Below are 18,698 nucleotides of genomic sequence, written 5' to 3'. Positions count from 1 at the left end.
AGGGCATTGAGGAATGCAGAGGAACAGAGAGATCTAGGAATAACTGTGCATAGTTCCCTGAAAGTGGAGTCTCATGTAGATAGGGTGGTGAAGAGGGCTTTTGGAACGCTGGCCTTTATAAATCAAAGCATTGAGTACAGAAGTTGGGATGTAATGCTAAAGTTGTACAAGGCATTGGTAAGGCCAAATTTGGAATATTGTGTGCAGTTCTGGTCACTGAATTGTAGGAAAGATATCAATAAATTAGAGAGAGTGCAGAGACGATTTACTAGGATGTTACCTGGGTTTCAGCAATTAAGTTACAGAGAAAGGTTGAACAAGTTAGGTCTCTATTCATTGGAGCTTTGAAGGTTGAGGGGGGATTTGATCGAGGTATTTAAAATTTTGAGAGGGATAGATAGAGTTGACGTGAACAGGCTGTTTCCATTGAGAGTAGAGGAGATTCAAACTAGAGGACATGATTTGAGAGTTAGGGGGCAGAAGTTTAAGGGAAACACGAGGGGGCATTTCTTTACTCAAGGAGTGATAGCTGTGTGGAATGAGCTTCCTGTAGAAGTAGTAGAGGCCAGTTCAGTTTTGTCATTTAAGGTAAAATTGGATAGGTATATGGACAGGAAAGGAGTGGAGGGTTATGGGCTGAGTGCGGGTAGGTGGGACTAGGTGAGATTAAGGGTTCGGCACGGACTAGGAGGGCCAAGATGGCCTGTTTCCGTGCTGTGATTGTTATATGGTTATATGGTTAAGTATCAACTTGTTTGAAGGCACTAATTCTGTTTCTACCACTCTACTGACCTCGCAGTATGTTGCATACAAAACCAGGCAGCGAGTTAAACACCTTCTCAAAAATGGTTAAGCTTTCTTTCAGGGTATTTAATGAGAAAACTTTATGAAAAGATATTGCTGTTTCAAAGGCAAATTAACAATTGAATGGAGATGGATGTCTTTCTACTGTGTGTGCTTCAATTCAAAATCCGAATAAACCCGAGCAGGAAATGATCTAAAAAGAAAAAAGCTTATGAACAGGAAACAATGTTTCTACTAAATGAACAACGCCTCTAGAGGCAGAACACTCCCTGTCTGACATCCATGATATCAAACTTGATTTCTGAAACTGAAATTCAAATGATCATTTCATTATGTCTTTGGCAAAAGAATGGACAGTTTCAGAGACTGGACTTGAAACAATCTAAACTGCAGTTTTTAACCATTCTCGCTTTGAAAAATTTGTCCTTAATGACGTGGTAATGTCTAATGAGCGGTACAGTGACACAGTGCTCACCCAGAATGACGATTGTATGAGGTACCTCTGGAGTGACTTGTGCCTCCTTAATGCATCTTCCAATTTTTTCATTGCATTATACCCCTTCCCTCCAGCCCGGTTCCCACTGTATTGATTTGATTTGACATCTTCTGGGCATGGAGTTCCAGCAACTCTGAGTCAAGAAAACAATAGAGTTCACTAAGGTAACTTTGGATTGGGAATATGATCACAGTCAATGAGAGTTGGCATGGGTAAGCAGACCTTCTCTCCACCCCCCATTGATTCTGTGACAAATCCATCGGCTCTACTTCTAGTAACTTCTGATCTTCCAGAACGTCTTTTTTCCTCAAAAAACCCTGTAAGATTGATTAAACATGAGTTATCACACAAAAAGTCATGCTGACTATCCCTAATCAGTCCTGTCTATCCAAATACAGTCAGCCCTACTTATTTGCAAATTCCACCTGCGCAAATTCAACCAACCACGAATCGCAAAAACCTGGAAGTGCTTGTCCAGCACTTGTTGTTCGAGCATGTACAGACTTTTTTTTCTTGTCATTAATCCCTAAACAATGCATTATAACAACCATTTTGCATAGCATTTACATTGTATTAGGTATTATAAGTAATCTAGAGATGATTAAAGTATACGAGAGGATGTGCGTGGGTTATCATAGATCGGGATCGAAAAAAATCCTAAATTCTCTTACTAAGTAATTCAGAACAGGTACATCTGGTATTATTTAGCATCAGTTAGTCAAATGTTTGTCTTAGTATATAGTATAATTTTTACCCTTCTATGCATATAAAACATTTAAGAACGTATGTTTCAGCGCCGGGCTCGGGAACGGAAGTTCACGGGACTCAGTACAGACCGCTGCGGAGTACGCTCTCCACCGTGTCGGGTTGATGTGGAGGATCAAAAACCAATAATTAAACCACTGCATTGCTTAGTAATAATTGTAGCTTTCATCAGGGCAGAGCCTTTCTCACTTTATCCTTTAAAATTGTTCCAATCGTTGACCAACATAGCCTAACGCTTTTCCAATGACAAATGGCGTTTCACCTCTTTCCAATTTATTTCAATATTTTCAATCGTGTTAATGATTATTTTCGTGAACAGAAACACTGCAGATTCAGAGTTCTGCCGCCAGGTCCTAATGTCCGCTGCGCTGAGACAGGTTAAATAAGGTCTGGGGTTCCGCTGGGTCCTAAGGTCCACCGCATTGAGACATTGAATAAGGGACTTGAGCATCCACGAATTTTGGTATCCACGAGGGGTCCTGGAACCAATCCCCTGGGGATAAGGAGGGCCAACTGTACTCATGTATGCAGTGCCTTAGAGTATCTTCCAATAACTTTCCCGCTACTTATGTTAGGCTTACTTGCCTATAACTTCCTGGTTAATTCTCAGAGCCTTTCTTAAACTGTGGAACAACATTAACTATCCTCCACACCGCCAGTACCTCAACTGTCCCTAAGGATAATTTAAATATCTCCACTAGGGAATACCTTGTCAGGCCCTGGGAATTTATCCACCCTAATTTGGCGTAAGACAATAAACACCCTCCTCTGTAATCTGCATAGGGTCCATGACCTTACTGCTGTTTGGCCTCACGTTTACAGATTCTATGTCCATCTTCCAAGTAAATACAGATATAAAAATTCCATTTAAGATCTCCTCATCTCTTTTGGCTCCATGCATAGATTGCCAATCTGATCTTCCAAGGACCAATTTTGTCTCTTGCAATCCTTTTGCTCTTAACATATCTGTAGAAGCCCTTGATCTTAGATCCAAGATGGCAGCGCGATGCAGCTTGCAGCGGCCACTCCGGAACTGATTATCTGTTATTTGTGAAGTGGGGTGCCGTGCATAATCATAATCGATTGAAAACGGACATGGAAACACGGAGAAACATCAGGAAATTCCAGGAAGGCCTTCTTCGTTGCTGCTGCTGCTGTGAGGTCCGGGTCTCTGCTGGGAAGAACAGGCTCCCAGTCCTCAGGGTCGCATTGCCGATGGCCGTTGGCGGGGCCGTCTTAATACGCTCAGCAGAGGATGGAGCTCAGAGAAGCTGTGCCAGAGGGGATGGTCGTCGGCTCAGAGGTTCAATGGATTCAGGTCGCTTTTGGTGTGTGCTGCGTCTGCGAGGCTGGTTTCGACGGAGCTTCCATTGTGTGCTGCGTCTGCGAGGCTGAGTCGGGCGGTGCCATGGAAGTCCATAACAGGGGTACTCCCTTCTGCCGCCGGCGTAGGATGGCAAGTCTGTCGGGACCCTGGGGACTTGTGGAAACTCTGGTGATTTCTTTTGAACTTACAGTCCTTTAACATCTTGGACTATTCTTACTGTGCCCATAGTCTGCTTTTTATCAATTATGCTATTGTTTGCACTGTTGTAACTATATGTTGTAATTATGTGGTTTTGGCCAGGTCTTGTAGCTTTAGTTTTTGGTCTTGTTTTTGTCTAGTGGATTGGGAGCTCCTTTCCGGCGAACGCGCTAGACAGTAGCGCGATATTAATACGCAGCAGTCTCTCCGGACTCAGGATTGGAGATTGCCAAACGTTACGTGGATTTTCTGGTGTAGTCTGTTTTGTGATATCATTCTGGGGGAACGTTGTCTCATTTTTTAACTGCATTGCATTTGTGGTTTCTAAATGACAATAAACTGAATCTGAATCTGAAACGTTCTCTTGCATTTCTTATACTCTTCAAGTCCCTCATTTGTTCCTACCTGCCTATACCTGCCTCAATATCTCTTGAAGTCAAGGTTTCCTCAACCCGTTATCCTTGCCTTTTCTTCTGAAAGGCTCATACATATTAGCCTTGTACTCTCAAAATTTAACTTTTGATGTCCTCCCACTTGCCAAGTACACCTTTGCTAGCAAACAGCCTGTCCCAATCCATACATGCCAGATCCTTTCGTATATATCAATTGGCCATTCTCCAAGACAGTTTGAGGCCGGTGTGTCAGGTAAGTTTAAAGAAATCATGGGAAGTGAAAAGATTTTGAGTGAGTGAAATTAGGGATAATTTTGGAGGAAACGAGTGGACCTAAAGGAGCAGTTTTAAAAGATAATTTGCAGTAGAGGAAGAAAAAATGGATTATTTGTGTGAGCAGTCATAGCAACAAGAATAAATTGGGTGGGGTGAGTGGGGATATAATGGCAAAGCAGGTGTCTACTGATCATTCCTTTGACAAAGAAACTAGTACTAGAAAGGAATGAGAATCATCCTCATCCTAGAATGAGCAACATGTGAAACGCATCAGTGGTGAAGATGTGTAGAACATAGAATAGTACAGCATATTACAGGCCCTTCGGCCCACAATGTTGTGCCAACCCTCAAACCCTGCCTCCCATATAAACCCCACCTTAAATTCCTCCATATACCAGTCTAGTAGTCTCTTAAACTTCACTAGTGTATCTGCCTCCACCACTGACCCAGGCAGTGCATTCCACGCACCAACCACTCTCTGAGTAAAAAACTTTCCTCTAATATCCCCCTTGAACTTCCCTCCCCTTACCTTAAAGCCATGTCCTCTTGTATTGAGCAGTGGTGCCCTGGGGAAGAGGCACTGGCTATCCACTCTATCTAGTCCTCTTAATATCTTGTACACCTCTGCCATGTATCCTCTCATCCTCCTCTCCAAAGAGTAAAGCCCTAGCTCCCTTAATCTCTAATCATAATCCATACTCACTAAACCAGGCAGCATCCTGGTAAATCTCCTCTGTACCCTTTCCAATGCTTCCACATCCTTCCTATAGTGAGAGGACCAGAACTGTACACAGTACTCCAAGTGTGGCCTAACCAGAGTTTTATAGAGCTGCATCATTACATCGCATCTCTTAAACTCTATCCCTTGACTTATGAAAGCTAACACCCCAGAACTACCCTATTAACTACCCTATTTACCTGTGAGGCAACTTTCAGGGATCTGTGGACATGTACCCCCAGATCCCTCTGCTCCTCCACACTACCAAGTATCCTGCCATTTACTTTGTACTCTGCCTTGGAGATTGTCCTTCCAAAGTGTACCACTTCACACTTCTCCGGGTTGAACTCCACCTGCCACTTCTCAGCCCACTTCTGCATCCTATCAATGTCTCTCTGCAATCTTCAACAATCCTCCAGACTATCTACAACACCACCAACCTTTGTGTCGTCTGCAAACTAGCCAACCCACCCTTCTACCCCCACATCCAGGTCGTTAATAAAAAATCATGAAAAGTAGAGGTCCCAGAACAGATCCTTGTGGGACACCACTAGTCACAACCCTCCAATCTGAATGTACTCCCTCCACCATGATCCTCTGCCTTCTGCATGCAAGCCAATTCTGAATCCACCTGGCCAAACTTCCCTGGATCTCATGCCTTCTGACTCTCTGAATAAGCCTACTGTGTGGAACCTTGTCAAATGCCGTACTAAAATCCATGTAGATCACATGCACTGCACTACCCTCATCTATATGCCTGGTCTCCTCCTCAAAGAACTCTATCAGACTTGTTAGACATGATCTGCCCTTCACAAAGCCATGCTGACTGTCCCTGATCAAACCATGATTCTCTAAATGCCCGTAGATCCTATCTCTAAGAATCTTTTCCAACAGCTTTCCCACCACATATGTAAGGCTCACTGGTCTATAATGGTGGCCGATTAGGAAAAGAGGAGATGCAACAAGACCTGGGTGTCATTGTACACCAGTCATTGAAAGTGGGCATGCAGGTACAGCAGGTGGTGAAAAAGGCAAATGGTATATTGGCATTCATAGCAAGAGGATTCGAGTACAGGAGCAGGGGGGTTCTACTGCAGTTGTACAATGCCTTGGTGAGACCACACCTGGAGTATTGTGTGCAGTTTTGGCCCTCTAATCTGAGGAAAGACATAGAGGGAGTACAAAGAAGGTTGACCAGATTGATTCCTGGGATGGCAGGACTTTCATATGAAGAAAGACTGGATCAACTAGGCTTATACTCGCTGGAATTTAGAAGATTGAGGAGGGATCTTATTGAAACGTATAAAATTCTAAAGGGGTTGGACAGGCTAGATGCAGGAAGATTATTTCCGATGTTGGGGAAGTCCAGAATGAGGGGTCACAGTTTAAGGATAAAGGGGAAGCCTTTTAGGACCGAGATGAGGAAAAACTTCTTCACACAGAGAATGGTGAATCTGTGGAATTCTCTGCCACAGGGAACAGTTGAGGCCGGTTCATTGGCTATATTTAAGAAGGAGTTAGATATAGCCCTTGTGGCTAAAGGGATCAGGGGGTATGGAGAGAAAGCAGGTACAAGGTTTTGAGTTGGATGATCAGCCATGATCATACTGAATGGCGGTGCAGGCTCGAAGGGCTGAATGGCCTACTCCTGCACCTATTTTTCTGTGTTTCTACCCAGACTAATCCTACTACCTTTTTTGAACAAGGGGACAACATTCGCCTCCCTCCAATCCTCTGGTACCATTCCAGTGGACAACGACGACATAAAGATCCTAGCCAGAGGCTCAGCAGTCTCTTCCCTCGCCTCGTGGAGCAGCCTGGGGAATATTCCATCAGGCCCCAGGGACTTATCCGTCCTAATGTATTTTAACAACTACAACACCTCCTCTCCCTTAATATTAACATTCTCCAGAACATCAACCTCACTCATATTGTCCTCACCGTCATCAAATTCCCTCTCAGTGGTGAATACCAAAGAGAAGTATTCATTGAGGACCTTGCTCACTTCCACAGCCTCCAGGCACATCTTCCCACTTTTATCTCTAATTGGTCCTACCTTCACTGCTGTCATCCTTTTGTTTTACACATAATTGAAGAATGCCTTGGGGTTTTCCTTTACCCTACTCACCAAGGCCTTCTCATGCCCCCTTCTTGCTCTTCTCAGCCCCTTCTTAAGCTCTTTTCTTGCTACCCTATATTCCTCAATAGACCCATCTGATCCTTGCTTCCTAAACCTCATATATGCTGCCTTCTTCCACCTGACTAGATTTTCCACCTCACTTGTCACCCATGGTTCCTTCACCCTACCATTCTTTATCTTCCTCACCAGGACAAATTTAGCCCTAACATCCTGCAAGAGATCCTTAAACATCGACCACATGTCCATAATACATTTCCCTGCAAAAACATCATCCCAATTCACACCTGCAAGTTTTAGCCTTATAGCCTCATAATTTGCCCTTCCCCAATTAAAAATTTTCCTGTCCTCTCTGATTCTGTCCTTTTCCATGATAATGCTCTAGGCCAGGGAGCGGTGATCACTGTCCCCCAGATGCACACCCACTGAGAATCTGTCACCTGACCCGGTTCGCTACCTAATACTAGATCTAGTATAGCATTCCCCCTAGTCGGCCTGTCAACATACTGTGACAGGAATCTGTCCTGGACACACTTAACAAACTCTGCCCCATCTAAACCTTTGGAACTAATCAGGTGCCAATCAATAATAGGGAAGTTAAAGTCACCCATGATAACAACCCTGTTATTTTTGCACCTTTCCAAAATCTGCCTCCCAATTTGCTCCTTGGTATTTCTGCTGCTACCAGGGGGCCTATAGAATACCCCCAGTAGAGTAACTGCTCCCTTCCTGTTCCTGACTTCCACCCATACTGACTCAAGAGGATCCTGCTACATTACCCACCCTTTCTGTAGCTGTAATAGTATCCCTGACCAGTAATGTCACCCCTCCTCCTCTTCTCCCCCCCCCCCCCCACCCACCACCATCCCTTTTAAAGCACTGAAATCCAGGAATATTGAGAATCCATTCCTGCCCTGGTGCCAGCCAAGTCTCCGTAATGGCCACTACATCATAATTCCATGTATGTATCCAAGCTCTCAGTTCATCACCTTTGCTCCTGATGCTTCTTGCATTGAAGTACACACACCTTAGCCCTTCGACCTTACTACCTTTACACCCTTTATTCGGCTTCTCTTCCCTCAAAGCCTCTCTATATGTTAGATCTGGCTTTACTCCATGCACTTCTTTCACTGCTCTATTGCTCTAGGTCCCATCCCCCTTGCAAATTAGTTTAAGTTGGTTACCATTTTCTAGTGACACAAGTCTGGACAGTTGAGAGCAATGTAGGCTTCTTCTATCGATCATGAGTGCAGTGACATTCTAATTTGAATGTTATGTGGGAGTGTGTGGTTTGATAAATCTCCAGGAATAGTGATATGCATAGACATGGCTTTATACTAAAGAATCAGCATAGCCCTTTAATTAGGCTAGAGTTAAACAGGTGGGTTGCTGGGCAATGTGGCTTGTTGGGCTGGAAGGGCCTGTTAAGCATTGTACTTCTAAATAAGATAAATGATAGGTTTATTTCTTCCCTTTGGAATAATTCACCTGCCTAGAAAATAAAGTGTATTAAATTGTGAAGCACATTCCCGAGGTTTAAGATTGTATTTAATTTTGTTTTAAATTTTATTTACATATTTGTCAAATGTGTCTTTTCATTTGGATAATTGTAGTTAATCTACTTTAAACTTATTTCAAAAATACTGTTCATGATTTGAAAAATGGATGTGACAAAATAAATTAATACAATATCATGGTGCTTTTATTTAATGAGATTGTGTTGCATCATTATCTTTTTCTGTATGCTCATTAATTACAGTTGCCAGATTGTAATTCATGGCACAAACAACTTGAACAAAAAAAGTAAAGTACGCACACCATATGCTTAAAACTTCTGCTACTGGGTGAGACCAATGCCATTTAGAAAAGTAAATTCTGCCCCGTAAACCCTGAAAGTTGAATTTTATTTTGGTAAAACAGATTTCTTAAGACCACTGTAATGAATCACAAGATTTAAATTTAAATTGCTGACAATCCACTAACATTTGTTTAGCTTGTTGAAAAATATTTTGAGTATGTGTTACCTCTGAGCTTTGCCATTTGTGCATGTTTGCATAATTTCAGTTAATCTTTGTAGGCAAGAAGAAACTAGTTTGCATTCCCTTTGTACTTAATGGTATATCATTGCCTTGGTACATTCCATCCTTTTATGGTAGTAGGTGATAAAGCTAAGCTTTGTAAATATTTAATCAGTGATAACTTAAGTTGTGATGTTAAAAAAATAATTTTTAACTGTAATGCTCCTGCAAAAGAACATTTTTGGATACAAGTTCTAGCCTATACCTATTGATGAATGGGTATGGGAGGTATCATGACTCTTGACTCAAGATTTACTTTAATTATTCCCTAATGTACCTTTAGTAGGACACAAGGTATGATGTGTCATAAATATGTTGTTTTACTTTAATTACAAAGAATATAGTTAAATTTTTGTAGGTGCTTCTAAAACTAAGAAAGTATGGCTGAAATCCAATCAGTCACACAAAAATCTTTTGCAACTATTGACTATTATTCTCAAAAGTTGCTGAACCAAAGTCATTCAGAATTACTAATCAGGATCCATCGCTGACTCTTCCCTTTCAGCACTACTCTGCATCTGTTTCAAGATGGGCTGGCAATAAACATCCAGTACAAGTCCACAAGTTCCCACAGCTATCATGACTGCTTCCTCTGAACAAATATCATAAATGAAAGCTTACAAGGACAAGGATAGGAGCATTAAAATTGCAGAATTGCTCAAATGAACACTAGTGTAGATCAGGAGATACGGGGATGATGGATAATTGTGGATTAAGTTGCAAACATCAGAATTTTAAATATGCCAACGTTCATGAAGAGCAGAGTAAAAATAAGCTATCCAAGGAATCTGTGGGATAATAGAATGTACAGTAAAGCTGGTAAAATTTGTGTGAGACTTGGAGCAAATGAACTGAAGCAGGAAGATAGTTGGATGGAAAGATAAACAAGGGATATTAACTACTAAGCATACTTTATCAATGCATTGTGATTGGAACTACAGTCAGCCCTCCTTATCTGCGGATTCAACCAACCGCGGATTGGGAAAACCCGAAAGTTCTCTCTCCAGCAATCGTTGTTTGAGCATGTACAGACTATTTTTTTCTTGTCATTATTCCCTAAACAATACAGTATAACAACTATTTACATAGCATTTACATTGTATTAGGTATTATAAGTAATCTAGAAATGACTTAAAAGTACAGGCAGTCCCCGGGTTATGAATGAGTTCCATTCCTGAGTCCGTCCTTAAGTCAGATTTGTGGTCGGAGCAGGTACATCCGGTATTATTTAACGTCAGTTAGTGAAACGTTTTTCTTAGTGTATAGTAATATTTTACCTTTCTATGCATATAAAACACTTAAGAAACATGCATATTTCAATAATTAAACCACTGCGTTGCTTAGTAATAATTGTAGCTTCCATCGGGGCTGGGCCTTTCACATGCTCCATTGAAATTGTTCCGATCATTGACCGACTATAGCCTAACGCTTTTCCTATGACCGATGACGTTTCACCTCTTTCCAATTCTTTATTACTTCCACCTTATTTTCAATCGTGATCGTGATTATTTTCGTGAACAGAAACACCGAGGATTCAGAGCTGCGCCAGGTCCTGATGTCCACCGCACTGAACATGTTAAATTAAGTCTGGGGTTCCGCTGGGTCCTAAAGACTACTGCACTGATTCAGGTTAAATAAGGGACTTGAGCATCCGCGTTTTTTTGGTATCCGCAGAGGGGTCTTGGAATTGATCCCCCCGCCCCCCCAGATAAGGAGGGCCAACTGTATAGGGAGTAACATGTAGGAACTATTGAACTGAAAATAATATGGCTGTCCTATACCCAATAGTCACTATTAGAGAAATGGTCCATACGGTCAAGCACATTGTTCCCCAGCAAAGAAATTTGGTGAAGGCTAAGACTACTGAAGAGTTGAGGGGAACAAGTGAAAATGTTTTGGAGGACATATTATTACCAAGCATGAAGTGTTTGTAGCCTTCCAGTGCATAAACGTGAATGAATCCCATGGCCTGATTGCATCCTTGAACTTTGTAGATTCGGGTAGGAGTGCTAGAGAAGAGATAGTGGAAGCCCTTGAGCAGATATTTGCTGCATTGTAATACGACAGGTGGCTAACATCATTCTATTTTTTTAAAGAAGGGTAGCAATGGTAAACAAGAGAACTACAGGCTGGTCACCCTGATATCCGTAATGGGGAATTACTAAAGGGAATTCAATGGGTTAAGATTACAAGTATTTGGATAGACTGTCTAATTAGAAGGAGCCAGCAAGGCTTTGTGAATGGAAAGTCATGTTTGATGAGCCTTTTAAAGTCTTATTCTGGAGGTAGTCCAAAAGATAGATGAGGGTGGGGCAGTGATGTTGCCTATCGGACTTGAGCAAGGCCATCGACAAAGTCCCTCATGGTAGGTTGGTCTGGAAGGTTAGGTCTCATGGAATCCAGAGAGAGCTTGTTAAGTGGATTCAAAATTGGCTTGGAGTTAGGAACCAGACTTTTTTTTTTTGTTTTTTGTGTGTTATTGATGTTTTTGGTGTGTTGAAGATTAATTTTTTTGGTGTAACCCCCTGGGTCGCCTCAGGCTCGCTCAGCTCGTTCTCATCTAGGGGGAGCAGCCTTCGGCCCCGCCAAACTGGGTAATCCGCTGGTGTGGGTGCTGTGTGATGTCCCCGCCTCGCCCAAAAACAGACAGTACACCATAAGCGATTAAATGAGTACAATTTATAAAGGTTACTATAACTAAGTGATTAATAATGATACAGTATATATGAAGAAAAAAAAATAAAGAAAAGGCGCCAAACTTATCAAAGTCCAAACCACTTTGTGCACAACCGTTGGAGCTCACTTACTGAAGTCTTCTGGCCACCATTCGCTCCCCTCCAAACTCATCGACTCGCAGCTCAGGACCCTCCGAGTGGTCAACCAAGCACATCTAGCTTCATCCCCCCTCCTCGGAGTACCTCCTGGCCTCGGACCTCCGCTTGGGGTCCGTTCCTCGCCCAGCTTACAGCGTTGCGTCCTCTCTCTCGACCCCCTTGCGCCGATCTGCCCAAAAGCCCGTCATCAAAAGCTTACAGACTCAGAAGAAAGAACATTTATCCCCATTTGGTTTACAAAGGAATACAATTCTCCCAGCACTCTCTCGCAACAAAGAAACATTCCTGCGTTTATCAAAACAAAGAAGCCCTTTCCCAACAGTAACAAAGAAAAAAGAAGAAACCCCCTTTACATTGGAATGGTGGCCAGTGACTAGTGGTGTGCTACAGTGGTCAGGTTTGGACCCCTGTATTTTTACTTCTCTAAATGATTTGGATGCAAGTACATGAGGCTTGATTAGTAAGTCTGTGGGTGACATTGTAGATTACAAGTGATTGTGATGAGTTGGGAAAATGAGCCAAGGACTGACAAGTGAACTGTCGTTTCTCTTTAATCTATTTCTTCTCCTATGCCTATCAGTTCCTTTCAGTTCTCCTTCCATCCACTTACACTAGGGACAATTTACAGCGGCCAACTAACTTGCCAGTTAGCATGTTTTTGCTCTATGGGAGGAAAGTAGAATGCTTGGGAGAAACCCATTCAGTCACTAGATGCCACTTGCTGGAAGTGTTTCGACTTAATTTTTTTGAGTTTGGAATATTTGCACCAATATAATGAGATAACTTAGTGATGGGACCCAAGTCTAAACACGAAATCCATTTACATGACATATACAGTTATACAGTTTGTACATATGTCCTGAAGGTAGTTTTATATAATATTTTAATAATTTTGTGCATGAAACAATGTGTACATTGAACCATCAGAAAGGTAAGCTATCCCTATCTCAGTCACCCAGGTTAGTGGCTGTTTGGCATTCCCAGTTATGAATTTATGTGCTCCAAAGTTTTGGTCTTACACTTGCAATGAATTGATGCAGTGTTTGAGAGGTTGGTGACAAAACATATCATCATCTTCCTGAGAAGTGACTTAGATCCAGACCAATTTGCCTGCCAGAGCAACAGATCCACAGCAGATGCCATCGCATTGACTCTTCATTTAATACTGAACAGGGAACAGCAACGATGCTGTCAGGATGCTCTTTATTGACTGTAGCTCAGCATTCAATACCATCATCACCTTTAAACTAATTAATAAACTTCAAGACCTTGGTCTCAATACCTCCTTGAGCAATTGCATCCTTGATTTCCTCACTTGCAGACCACAGTCAGCACAGATTGGCAACATCTCCTCCACGATCTCCATCAGCACAGGTGCACCACAAGGCTGGGTGCTTAGTCCCCTGCTCTACCCACTCTACACTGACAATTGTGTGGCTAAGCACAGCTCCAATGCCATATTCAAATTTGCTGATGACATTACAGTTGTAGGCCAAATCAAAGGTGGTGATGAATCAGCATATAGGAGAGAGATTGAAAATCTGGCTGAGTGGTGCCATAATAACAACCTCTTACTCAATATCAGCAAGACCAAGGAGCTGATTATTGATTTCAGGAGAAGGCAACTAGAAGGCCATGCCCCAGTCTTCATCAGAGGATCAGGGGTGGAAAAGGTTAGCAACTTTAAGCTGTTATTCTTTTGGAGAACCTGTCCTAGACCCAGAACATAAGTGCAATTACAAAGAAAGCACAGCAGTGCCTGAATTTCCTTAGGAGTTTGGAAAGATTTGGCATGACACCTAAAACATAGACAGACCTCTATAGCTGTGTAATGGAGAGTATATTGACTAGCTGCATCGCAGCCTGGTATGGATACACCAATGCCCTTGAACAGAAAATCCTATGGTCCAGTCCATCACAAGTAAAGCCCTCACCATCATTGAGCACATCTACATGAAACAATGGTGCAGGAAAGTAGCATCTATCATCAGGGACCCCCACCCCTCAAGGCATGTCCTTTTCTTGCTGCTGCCATCAGCAAGAAGATACAGGAGCCTTGAACTCACACACAACCAGGTTTAGGAACAATTACTACCACTCTTGTACCAGAAGGAGTGACTTCAGTCAACTTCACTTGCCCCTACATTGAAATGTTCCCACAACCAATGAACTCACCTTCAGGGACCTCTTCATCTCCTGATTTGATACTTATTGCTTATTCATTATCATTATTTCTTTTTTTGGTATTTGTACAGTGTGTGTCTTTTACACACTGGTTGAACACCCAAGTTGGTGCAGTCTTTCATTGACTCTGTTATAGTTATTATTCAAAATATTTACTGAGTATGCCTGCAAGAAATTAACATCAGTGTAGTATATGATGACATATATGTACTTTGACAGTAAATTTGCTTTGAACGTTGAACTTCATCACACATATGTACTGGTACAGCCGTTAAGCATGTTAGATTTTCATAAGCGATGATCCTGGCAAACTTATCAATGAATTTGTCTACTACTTCAGGATCAGCAAATTCTTTATCACTATAAATCTTTTAAAAAAATTAATGACATGCCTGTTCTTAAATTTCTGCAACCAGCCTGCTAAATATTCACAATTTCCTTCAACTTTTCAGCTTACAGTGTTAAATCTTTGCTTGTTTCATGATCAGCATACATGTATTCACTCCGATGCCAAAGAATCCACTCTTTCAATACACAATCAAGATCTTCATTTTTCACTTTATGCTGTGTTCTTCTATTTTTCATTATATTGTTCAAGTCACTTCTCACAACTGTTCGTGGTGTCCAGAGACCTGCGCATTACCTGTTCCCAGCACCTTGTGAAATTTTCCATTTTGATGTTATTTCAGTGCCTTAAACCATTTTGGATTTTGGAACTTTTTGAATTTTGTAATTTCAGACCAGGGGTACTCAACCTGTATTGTCAATAGGATGTTAAATAAAACAATTTTTACAGTAAGCAAAACAAAATTACATATGCAAGTCATTCATTTCAGGTAAGTCGAAGTATTTTGCTATTATTTAGACACTAGATGCTTTAGGTTTTATGTCAAATTTTAATGTTTAGTTATTTAAGGGGATTAGCAGTTTGATTTTTTTTGTGTGGTAAGTTTAAATTCGAAAAGAGTACTTGCCATTCTACCTTATCTTTTTATTTTCTGACCTTAGAAGGTAGCATTGGCAGTTGGGTGGGGCAGAGGGCAAAGGTGAGGATACTTGTACACAATTTGAGAGCAGTTTGCTGAGATTTGCAGCTCTAGCTCTGGGTGGAGTTCCAGACTACAGTTATTTCCTCCCAGAGGAAGTGACCACATTGTGTTGGAATGCAATCTTAGCAAAGAAGCCCTCGCTGTTCAGCTCGGATAGAAAGAATAGACAGCCTGACTGTGAAAAATGCATCAGTTTACTGTGGTGCCAGTAGAAGAACAGCATACATCAGATTATGATAGCTTGGAAGGATTGACTTGGGTTGATTACAGAGAGGGCAGGCATTGTTCACAAGATCCAAACGACACAGTGAGCTCTGACGGTAAGTTGTGAAAACTTTCTGAAAATCTCTTCAGCTCCTGCTCTCTTTCTTTTCTCTCTTTCTCTCTCTTATATTCTAGATTCCCCCTCCCTGCCCTCAACTCCAAACTGTCTTTAAACACAGTATTGATCAAATATCCTAAGTTATGATTTCTTTCATGAACAAGGCATTGGTATCTCTAATTTTTTAGACAGATTTACTGTATTCAAGGATCTGTTTTAACATGTAGCTTGCAGTAAATGCAGACCCAGTACAGGGGTGAGGTCATGATGAGCTTCTTTATAATCCTAGCGAAATTTGAAGCAGCAATTTGAGATGGAATCTTACATTAAACTAAGTCAGTTGATAGACAAAATTATTTGTTTAAACTATTTCCACAAGTAGACAGTTACTCTCATATATTGTTTCTTAATGCTTATAGAAAAAAAAACTCGTATTAGTGGGCAGAGATTGTGCATTTTCTATTTGCCTGTTTTTATGGTTGGACAGATGTTGGATCCATTTTTGAGAGCTTAATTAATGGAATCGCAGAATCAGTGGTTACAGCCATTCATCCTGTCAAGTTGTTACGGGTTTTATGCAAGAACAATGCAGCTGCTCCCATTCTTCTCCCATCTCCCATAACCCTGCAAATGATTTCCTCTTGGTTACTCACCCAGCTTCCTTTTGAAAGCTGCAGTTGAATTTGCCTCAGTGTCTAGGTCTGACTATGGATTCCTCAACCTTTTTATGTTCTATGTTTTAAAAAATATTTCTCATTATTCATTTGTTATTTTGCTATTCTCTTAAATACTTTATTTGCTTGTTCTTTGACATATCCATCACAGTTTCTCTCTATCTACTCTATTGATGCCCTCATGATTTTAAATACCTTTATCTGATCTCCCCTCATCCTTCCAGCTTCTCCAATCTGTCCTCATAATTGACACCTTTCATTCCTGGACCACTTCAAGGAAACCTCTTTTGTACCCTCTCTAAAGCATCAATAGTGTCTCAGAGAATTGGTCATAGTAGACGAGTTGTGGCTGATCAGTATTTTGTAAAGGTTCGTCATGTCTTCATTGCTCTTGTACACTATGATTCTACAAATGTTTGTATTTATAAAACTCAAAGACCTGTATGTTTTTTTTTCAATCCATTTATTTGCCTGCTGTACTACTTTTAATAAACTATGCATATACCCCAGATCTCTGTTCTTTTACCCTCTTTAGAATTTTGCCCTTTTATATTCTATTTCCCATTCTTCACAACAAAAGGAATGTTTCACATTTTTCAGCATTAAATTTCATCCAGCACCTATCACTCAGTTATATCAGTCTTTCTATATCTCCTTGAAGTCTTTAATGGTGTTTGTAGTTTGCTGTGCCTCCATGTTTTGTCATCATGAAATGTGAATGCTTTACACTCTGTACTTTAATACAACATTAAGAAAACTAATGCCCCTTATACTTCTGGGGAACTTAACTGTACAATTCTTTTCAAGCCTGAAAAGAAACTTTCACTGTTACTCTGGTTCCTGTTACTTAGATGGCTAACTCCAGAATAAAAAGTTTAGTAAGGGATAATAATTTAACTTCAGGCAACATGGAGACAAAATTTTTAAAAAGGATGATGAAAATAGGACTGAATTTGTTATATTTCAATGCATGCTGTTAATGAAATAAGTTAAATGTAACTAAGTTAGAAATTAACAAATATAATATTGTGGGTACCACAGAGTTGGAATTGAAAGAAGACCACAGCTGGAGCTTAACATCTAAGGATACATATCGTGTCAAAAGAATGGGCAGGTGGGCAGAAGTGGGGTGGCTATGTTGGTAATAAATGAATTCAAATCCTTAAAAATAAGTGACATAAGATCAAAAGATGTAAAATTCTTCGGATTGAGTTAAGAAACAGCAAGGTTAAAAACACCCTGATAGGAATTGTATACATGCCTCAGAACAGAAGCAAGGATGTGGGATACCAATTACAATGGGAGATAGAAAATGAATATAAAAAGGGCAATGTTAGGATGGTCAAAGGATTCCAATTTGCCTGTAAAATGGGAAAATCAATTCAGTCTGGATCCCAAGAGAAGGAATTAGTAGAATGTCTACACAATGACTTTTTTGAGCAGCTTGTGTTTGAGCCTACAGAAAAAAGGTATTGCTGGGTTGGGTGCTGTGTAATGAAACAGATTTGATTAGGGAGCTCAAGGTAATGGAACCCTTAGGAGACAGTGATTATAAAATGATAAGAATTCACCCTGCAGTTTGAGAGGCAGAAGCTAAAATTAGATGAGCAGGTATTACAGTAAAGGGAGCTACAGAGGCTTAAGGGAGGAGCTGGCCAAAGGTGATTGGAGGGGAACACGAGCAGGGATGATGGTAGAACAGTAAATCATGGGTGTTTCTGGAAGTAATTCAGAAAATGCTGTACCTGCTCAATCCAAAGAAGAAGCAGCACTCTAAAGGGATGATGGGGCAATGGTGCCTGACAAGGGAAGTAAAAGTCAGCATTAAAACAAAAAGAAAGGCAAAAATTAATGGTAAATCTTAGGATTGAGATGCCTTTAAAAACAAACGGAAGGAAACCTAAAAACAATAAGAGAAATGTTGAAGCATGAAGGTAAGCTATGCAATAATATAAAAGAGGATACCAGAAGCTTTTGCAGGTATATGAAGAGTAAAAACAGTAAGAGTGGACATTGGACCACTGGAAAATGATGCTGGAGAGGTAGTAATGGGGAACAGAGAAATGGCAGATGAACTGAACAAGTATTTTGTGTCGGTCTTCACTGTGGAAGACATTAGCAACCTGCCAGAAATAAGTGAGTGTAGTCATTATTACTAAGGAGAAGATTTTTGGGAAGCTGATAGGTGTGAAGGTAGATAAATCACCTGTACCAGATAGAATGAGGTTGCTGAAGAGATTGTAGAGACATTAGTAGTGATCTTACAAAAAATGCTAGATTCTGGAATGGTTCCAGTGCACTAAAAAATTGCAAATATCGCCCTACTCCTTAAGAAGGGGGAGGGCAAAAGGCAGAAAATGATAGACCAGTTGGCCTGACTTAAGTGGTTGGCAAGATATTGAAGTCCATTATTAGGATGAAGTTTCAGGATACTTGGAGCCACA

General features: G+C 41.0%; 1 protein-coding gene across 2 annotated transcripts in view; it reads left to right on the top strand.

The window, feature by feature from the left end:
- The window catches only part of slc12a4 (solute carrier family 12 member 4), a 126,166-nt gene that overhangs the window by 14,991 nt on the left and 92,477 nt on the right, over positions 1 to 18,698 (top strand). Inside the window, exon 1 of one of the 2 annotated variants that reach the window (XM_059992809.1) lies at positions 15,375 to 15,578. The exons of the other annotated variant lie outside the window; for it this stretch is intronic. Coding sequence (XP_059848792.1) covers positions 15,443 to 15,578 — 136 coding nt within the window. The 5' untranslated portion in view covers positions 15,375 to 15,442. Of the gene's footprint in view, positions 1 to 15,374; positions 15,579 to 18,698 lie in introns of those variants that run through there. 2 annotated transcript variants of the gene reach the window in all.

Source organism: Hypanus sabinus, chromosome 17, assembly GCF_030144855.1.
Source record: "Hypanus sabinus isolate sHypSab1 chromosome 17, sHypSab1.hap1, whole genome shotgun sequence".
Taxonomy (NCBI): domain Eukaryota; kingdom Metazoa; phylum Chordata; class Chondrichthyes; order Myliobatiformes; family Dasyatidae; genus Hypanus; species Hypanus sabinus.
This window is presented reverse-complemented; position numbering and strand designations above follow the sequence as displayed.